The sequence below is a fragment of the Oryzias melastigma genome, linkage group LG16 (assembly GCF_002922805.2).
Source record: "Oryzias melastigma strain HK-1 linkage group LG16, ASM292280v2, whole genome shotgun sequence".
NCBI classification, from domain to species: domain Eukaryota; kingdom Metazoa; phylum Chordata; class Actinopteri; order Beloniformes; family Adrianichthyidae; genus Oryzias; species Oryzias melastigma.
The window spans coordinates 11,975,843-11,983,439 of record NC_050527.1 but is presented as its reverse complement, the minus strand read 5'-3'; the positions used below and the strand labels follow the sequence as shown (position 1 = coordinate 11,983,439).

Genomic DNA, 7,597 nt, shown 5'->3' with positions numbered 1-7,597 from the left:
CAACATGTCTTTGAACTAGAGAAAAAAAGGAAAGCTACAGAAAAAGGAAGTTATTTTTTCTAGGGTGTAAAAAATATGCCTAACAGTTTGCATAGAAATTCAAAAATAACTTATATACATTGTTAAGTGTGTAAAAAGTCCAATGATTATTAGCATTTACAAATCATGTATTAAAAAGGCCATTAAAGAAGTGCTCCACAGCAGCGGTACTTGTTAAGTTATTTGTGCCATACAATGAGATGAAAATAGTTAACAAAAACTAAAAAACACATCCAGTCAGCAGCATTTCAATAAATACTTACATAAGCTTACATAAGATTTGGTGTTTTGCAGTAAAGGAGCAGTTATGGAGTCACCTGTAGCTAACACTGGAGCTGCCATAATGGAAAAACAAATGTGATTACAAAGAAAACAGACTTGAATAACATGGAAATTTAAAAAGGCTGCCATTTTTTCACCTTTTTCTGCTTTGTTTGCGATAAACACACACTTATTAAATTGCACATTTGAGAGAAAAAAAACCCAAAATTTTTACCCTGTAACATCAATTCTCTCCAAAATCAAAAACCTCACAAAGTCTCTGGTGTCTTCGTTTGACAGCGCAGAAGCCTGGATGAACCCAGATGTAACACACCGTTTTCTCGTGTGTCTTTGTGCGATCATCCTTGTGGCTTTATTTGCTCGACTTTTTCTCCTCTCTCTGCAGTTTCATCAGTTTTTGCTGTTCACCTTTTCAGGTTTCACCTCATGCATCAACAGTGGAGATCTGTGTTTTCCTGCAACGGGAAAAAAAAAATGTTTGCAAAAAATATATATAATCAACAACAATATTGATAAGAGCTTCTGCTTTTAAATACTATAACATTTGTTACACAGTTTATATGAGAATGAACTCACTCATGTTTGGTGAGTGGAGCTTTGTCACAAGTGACCTCTGTGAGTTGATCCCCTTCGTGGCGAAGTGTTTGACCTCCCGAGTTCTGCAAGCTTCCTCTCGGTGTGGCGATGCCTTTGAGATTCACTTCTCTGCAACCAGATGACAGAAGAATGTCTGGAACATGATGATGAAAATGTGAATCAGACTTTTTGGAGGAGCGTCTGTTACCCTTTAGTGGCTCCATCCTCCCCATCGAGCATTTTGAGACCTGGAATCTTTTGTCCAAAAAGTTTCACAGAGATAGACATGAGAAGCCCACAGCGGTTTCTATAGCAACAGGTGGCATCCACAACCAGAAACACCACCAGGAAGATCACCATGACAATGCCGACCACACTTCCTTTGGTCAGGTTGTTGCTTACTTTGAAGGAAAAAGAAAAGAAGAGCACAAATGAAAGCTTTACAAACATATAAATGTCAATTTGATATAAGGCCATGATATGGTGGATAGCATACCAGGCCTCTCCGCAATAGTAAAGTTGAATGTGGCCGGCATGGATGAACCATTGGCATTGACTGCTGTGATTTCCAGTTGATAGTCTGATCCAAAAGCCAAATCTTTGAGTGTGACAGAGTTTGTATCAGGCTGAAGTTGTATCTCTTTCCACTCATCTACTTCGGCATCCTGAAGAAAAAAAAAAAAAAAATCAGGAAGATACAAAATTAACTGCAATTTCGGCAAAAAGAAAATGTAAGATATTAACTGAATCTCACCTGTTTGTATCTAACTTGAAAATGCAGCAGGGGGGATCCACCATCATCACTCTGCTTCACAGGAACAGAGAAGGTGTTGCCATCGATTTTTATTTCCTCAGCAGACACCACTGGGCTGTCTGGTTCACCTGCAGAAAAAAACAATAAAAAAAAATGTAACCAAAAAAAAGAAAAAATCAACAACAAACTATTCCAATTAGATACAATCATTGAAAATAAATAAATAAATACAAATTCTACACTTTACCTCCTAAGAATGGATGATATGAGGTTATATGGAGTCAAGTGGAGCGGCGATGATGGAAGAGGCATGGAAATGTAGTTTAGTTTTTATGAAAGATGATAATCATACAAGCAGAAAGGCTTTACTTGCACGAGGATACTTTTAAATTATTGGCATTGATTCTTTCAGTGGTAAAGAAAATACAAATATATTTACACTAAAATATTGTATTAATAATTTGAACGTACGTATTCCTTGAGTGCGTACACTGCTTTCTTCTGAGAAGGGACCCGTTCCTACTACATTCAAGGCAGCCAGACGGACTGTGTAGTCTGTGTATGGCTTCAGGTTGGTGATAGTTAGGGGATCTGCAAAAATCCACAAATCAGTCACTGTAGAAGATGCAAAAAATGAAGATGTTGGTTACTGATGTTTGATAAAACAAAAAAGACCAGACCTGATACTGGAATCATCATTTCACTCCACTTTTCTTCTGAATTTTGCTTCCACTGCAGAACAAAACTCTTGATTGGTGCTCCTCCATTGACCGGGAGAGTTTTGAGCGAGAAGAGCACAGAGGTTGGACCCGGAGAGACAGACAGATAATGAAAGGGTCCAGGCTGAGCTGTAGGTCAAGAAATAAAAAAAATGTATATATATCACATCAGAAACTTTTATAAAGCCTTTATATCCTCCTGAAATAGTAATAGAGATAAACTAACTGTATATTGCAACATCTCTTGATGCATTTCCAGAGGAGCTGACGGCCATGCAGGAGTAGAGTCCACCATCAGAGGGCATCATATCATCAATTTCCAACACGCCGTCCACAACACTGACACGGCCTGAAGTCAAATCCTAACACAAGGCAGCAAATGTTGACGGCCCTCATTTTGAATATTGCTTATTGGTTGAAACATGCATATTTGCAGAGCTCAGTTTGCTGAGCGTGTGATTTCCTGCATTCTTACCAGTGTTTGTCCATTTGGCTTGTTGAGCCAGTGCAGCTCGGGCTCAGGATGACCGGACACATTACAGGACACGGACACACTCTCTCCTTGAGACACATGGTGCTGATCTGCTGAAACAAACACTTCTGGAGCCTCTGAAATGAAACACAGCCACAACAAAGACACATTAGCACAACATATAGCCATAAAAAACAATAATATATCAGGAATACTCACCAAAGACATGGAGCATGAATGTGGCGCTGTTCTCCGCTATCTTGTTGGTTGCAGTGCAGATGTACTCTCCAAAATCTGCTCTGACTACAGAGTTTATGGTCAGCTGACTGCGATCGGAGTTAAAACGATGATGGGAGGGGTCGAAGGTCACCGGCCTAGAAATGCAAAATAATATTAAATAAAGACACTTTTAATAATAATGATATTCATTTTGAATACATGTTTAAAAAGAAAAAAACTCCAAAAAAGGCATTTTCTAAGACAGCAATTGTTTGCCTAGAATTTTTAAGGCATCTTGGCAATTTTAAAAACTAAAAAATAAAATAAGTTGTAAAATATGTTTTACTCAAAATGAAAATCTAAAGTTACACGATCCGGTACTACATTGTATGTGAAGATATTTTTCCTGGTACTATTGTGTATGTGGTGCACAGGAGCAAATCTTACAGGGTCCAGTTGATGACGGGTTTCGGTAGACCGTCCACCAAACACAACAAAGAGACATTTGTTTCAGGCCCTGCTATCACTTTCTGCACCTCTTCTCTCAGACGCACTGTCGGAGGAGCTGCAGAACAATTTAAAATAGGAACACGTGAACACATCCTGTTGGAATCAAACTTATGGATTGTATTTATGCTGGAACTAACCATTGACAACAACAGAAACAAGGAGCTGGTTGGACATTGGCCGTCCTCTAATATGGGCGTAACACACGTACATCCCAGCATCTTCTCGCCTCACTTTTCCAATATGGAGTGTGTTATCAGGAGTCTTTCGGAGACGACTAAGCCCTGAAAAAACAAATTCTGATTTGTTTTGTTTCTGGCTTTACAAAATCTAGAATAGTAATTCAAAAATTCTCCTACCACTTGAGGGGATTTCTTGTTTGTCTCTAAACCACTGGACATCAACTGCTGGCTTCCCAGTCACCAGACATGGTACATTCCCATCTGTACCTTCTAGAAACTCGTGGTAGGTGGTTGTGCTACCAAATGATGGACCCTCTGGTAGTAAAGTAAAAATGATTACTTTTCATGCAATTGATTAATAAAATATATTAAATCATTTTAGACTTCATATTCTCCAATAAAACAGATCATTTAGAAATCTTGTGTGAGCAGTTGCTTCTTACCGTAAACATAAAGAGTTACTTGGGTGTCATCTTGGTGTCCGTTGTCATAGTCACATTTGCAGGTGTACCGCCCTGCATCCTCCAGGGAGGCTTCTTTGATGACCACTTTGGAGGAGGTCTCATCCACTTTTTTCACAATTTCTTCATCGACATCCTCCCCATCTTTCAGCCATGTGATATCTCCTTCTCCTCCAGCTGCAGGAGACCAGAGTGATATTTGTATTTATTTATTTATTTATTTATTGTTTACATTATTTGTATTTTGGTGTATCTTTTGGTTATAACTCACCTTTACACAGCAACAATATTTCTTCTCCAACTTTAAAGTCTTGCTTACTGGTGATGATGTCCATCTTTGCATCTAGAAGACGAGTAGGAGAGAATTGTTTTTAAAATGAAAAGGTCCAAAGTGGATTTAAAAATACTCAATAACTTTATCTGTCTTTCCAGAAAAAAAGTCTCTTATTGTAAAAAATCAGTTATCATATTGTCTTTTTTCCCTTCTGAATCACATCTTCTTTTTTTAACATGCAAAGAAAATATTTCTAACATTTTTACAATTATTTTTAAGTCGTCAGGCAATTACTTGGGGCTGAAAATAATTAAATATTTAAAAAGACTGGAAAACAAGCGTATGTAGCACCACAGCTTCAGTCGTCGTAATCTCTTACCTGTGCTGAACACCTGCAGTAGTAGCAAGGCCATTCTCAGGATGAGAGGGGATTGCTTCAACATGTTCACCTGTAAGCAACTGGTAACAAAGCTAAAAATCTAAGTGTTGATGTTCAATATTGCAGATATATGATCTGATACAAGTAAATCTCAATGAATGACTGCTGTCATCTACCCTCACAACCACACCGAGAGTGAAAGAAGGATTGAGTCAGAGGTTATATAGAGACACCAGAGCAGATGAAATGACAGGAAATGAGGATGGGTGGGGGGGGGAGACTCTCATCTCCCAGCCTTTCTTACATCCCTGCAGCTTAGTAACTGTGGGTCAATCATGGAGGAAAAAGGGAGGTGATGACAGAATCTTGACAAAGCTTTCTTGGGTTTTTTAACTCCAGATTTTTACCATTAAACCCAACTTTTGTGCAAATTATCTTGGTGTTAAATTTTTAAAACAACAAACTTTGTGTGGGTGTATTGTTAGCGCTTCTTTATCCCCCCAACCCCAACCCACCACCCACCCATTTCACCCGGCTCCCTCTAGGCTAGCGGATGAAAGCAGGGGACTCGGGCCTCCAGGGAGAGGGGAGATGAGGAAAGATATTTTTATCATTCAATCGTTTTTCCTCTCATTTAAAAAGGTCACATTCCTCGCTAGACAATGCTTTCTAAACTGTAGAAAAAGTGGTTTGTGCCGTGCCTCCAGTAGACATCACCAAAGTTTCAGGCACTCAAGGAAAATAATAAAGCTATGATAATTTTTCTCAACTTTTGAAACACGATTATGAAAAAATATATTATCTTAATTCAATGTTTGGAAAGGTAAGTAGTATGTCAACATTTAGGCTTAGATTTGAATGTTTTTAGCTCCAAAATATTTGTTGAAAAATTTGATAAAAAATATGTTCAATTCAGTGGTCAGATTTGTATTTGATTAATTTCACGAAGATGTTCTCCTGCCAGAACTCACACACAAAAGAGTTTCTAATCAGACATCTCTATGATCTGAGTGCAGACGACTGATCAAAAAAACATCATCAGTTAAAGGTGTTGACTGTGAGCTAAAAGTAGCATTTAAGCACTTCAGAAACATGCATTTAATCTGGACATTGAAGAGCATGGTCACGTGATATTTGTTTCCTCAACCTAACTTGTTTTTTATTGTAGATGAAAGCCTAATAGTGGATAGGAGACTTGGAAAGTCTAAAAAGTGCTTAGATATTATTAATGTTCTATATAATAACAAAAAAATATATATACTTTTTTTTTTTTTTTAATATAGGCTATTAAAACTGTATTTTACTTAAACAACTCAAACCCTTGCATTCGCCTACACCCTTTCATCATATAATTCCCATTGCCAGTCATGTTTTATTCCTGGGGGTCCTATCACTTCTATTGGCCAGCAGCCAGCCGGCCCCTCCCACAGTCGCTTTGATAGCCTATCACTGCATCCGCACCAACATGCAGCAGCCAGTCAAAGGCTGGCAGACCCAAAGGGGTTCCCTATCAGTTGTTTATCAGGAGGCGTTATTATGGCTCATTAGATCGGAGTGTGCTTATAATGAGGAACATTAACGAGGGTGGACACACACTGACAGCAGCTCTGCATCATATTTGTTTTCCGTGTGATAGATCATCGTGACACAATGCAACACAAGACAGCTGATGCTGCACTTTTGTACAGACCCAAGAGTCTAATTAATGGAAGGATTGTTGATTTTACCCGAGAAATGTATTATTGGAAGTAAATTTCATTGGTCATGTCAGTGTCTATTTAAAGGAGACTTGTGCATAGAAGACATTGCATGTTTTTGCTCTATTTCTTATCTTCTAAAAAACATCACAACTTATTAAACTTTCAGGATTTTATTCTTTTTTTTTTCTTATTTTTGTGCTTCCAAGAAATTTTCTTGCAGATCCAAGTTGTTGTCTTAATGTTAATACCTGGATTCTACAAACATGAGTCTGAACGCAGAGACATCCCAGTGGATAAAGACGCTGTCAGAGAAGAGGTGTTTCAGTTCTTTTTTGCTGTGGGGGTTTTTGGAGTCCATTTGAGTGCAAAGTCACATCTTAAATATTTAAAATCAGAAACTTTAAAAAGGATTCAATTGATATTCTGTTTTCATGTTGTTGTTTTTGTTTTTATGAGTATAATCATAGCATTCATTCAAAATTTCTATTTTTTTAGTTTATTGAGGACATGTTGATGGTAGGAGAAAGAACATTTAAAGAAAATATTCTTAGTTTGCAGCATCAAGGGTCTTGCCTAAGTACCCAATCTGGGTGGAGATCAGTGGACAACCCTGGAAATCGAACCCAAGGCTTCTGTGTGACAGCCCTTCACCTAGCCCACTGAGCCCAAGAAGATGAATGAATGAATGAATGATTTTGATTACACTCACTTTAAGGTTTTCTGACTCCAGACCCATCAGGAGGATCTGGGATCTTTGCTTCAACAGTTTTCTTTTGACATATTTTACAATGTTACATGTAAAGACAGTTCAGTATTTCAGCCTCAATAGCCACTTTTTTTTTAACAAATTAGCAATAAATTGTATTTTTTTGCAGAAAATGCAGCTCTAGTTTGTTGGTGTCCAGTTCTTGCCTTTCAGCCAAATGATGCTCCAAACATCGTCCACAGACGAAGACCAACAACACGGAGACTGATGGAACCAACAACGGGTCAGCTGAAGAGACAGACAGGAAGGAGTCAGAGACAGCCCGAG

At 38.2% G+C, this 7,597-nt stretch overlaps 1 protein-coding gene and 1 long non-coding RNA gene across 2 annotated transcripts in view; one reads left to right on the top strand and one right to left on the bottom strand.

The window, feature by feature from the left end:
* The window catches only part of LOC112143261, a 4,216-nt gene extending 1,354 nt beyond the window's left edge, over positions 1 to 2,862 (top strand). The window contains exons 2-3 of the long non-coding RNA XR_002918709.2: positions 2,390 to 2,501; positions 2,630 to 2,862. This is a non-coding gene — a long non-coding RNA (uncharacterized LOC112143261). The remainder of the gene's footprint in view (positions 1 to 2,389; positions 2,502 to 2,629) is intronic.
* On the bottom strand, positions 7 to 5,405 carry ncam3 (neural cell adhesion molecule 3). Its single transcript, XM_024267104.2, has 16 exons — positions 4,865 to 5,405; positions 4,483 to 4,554; positions 4,194 to 4,388; positions 3,928 to 4,065; positions 3,709 to 3,852; positions 3,509 to 3,626; positions 3,062 to 3,216; positions 2,846 to 2,979; positions 2,597 to 2,732; positions 2,332 to 2,499; positions 2,123 to 2,242; positions 1,652 to 1,779; positions 1,394 to 1,562; positions 1,106 to 1,298; positions 898 to 1,026; positions 7 to 776 (listed from the first exon to the last, which is right to left on the bottom strand). Exons 1-16 carry the CDS (start codon positions 4,926 to 4,928, stop codon positions 746 to 748), a joined length of 2,094 nt encoding a protein of 697 aa, XP_024122872.1. The 5' UTR covers positions 4,929 to 5,405; the 3' UTR covers positions 7 to 745.
* Between the last annotated feature and the right edge of the window lie 2,192 nt (positions 5,406 to 7,597).

What these genes read in the sequence shown, in the direction of transcription:
- ncam3 (XM_024267104.2), bottom strand. Translation starts at nt 4,928, where the DNA reads ATGTTGAAGCAATCCCCTCTCATCCTGAGAATGGCCTTGCTACTACTG. An exon ending in AATATTGTTGCTGTGTAAAG is followed by an intron (nt 4,389 to 4,482) that starts GTGAGTTATAAC and finishes GGTCTCCTGCAG; the next exon opens with CTGGAGGAGAAGGAGATATC. An exon ending in TACTATTGCGGAGAGGCCTG is followed by an intron (nt 1,299 to 1,393) that starts GTATGCTATCCA and finishes TTTCCTTCAAAG; the next exon opens with TAAGCAACAACCTGACCAAA.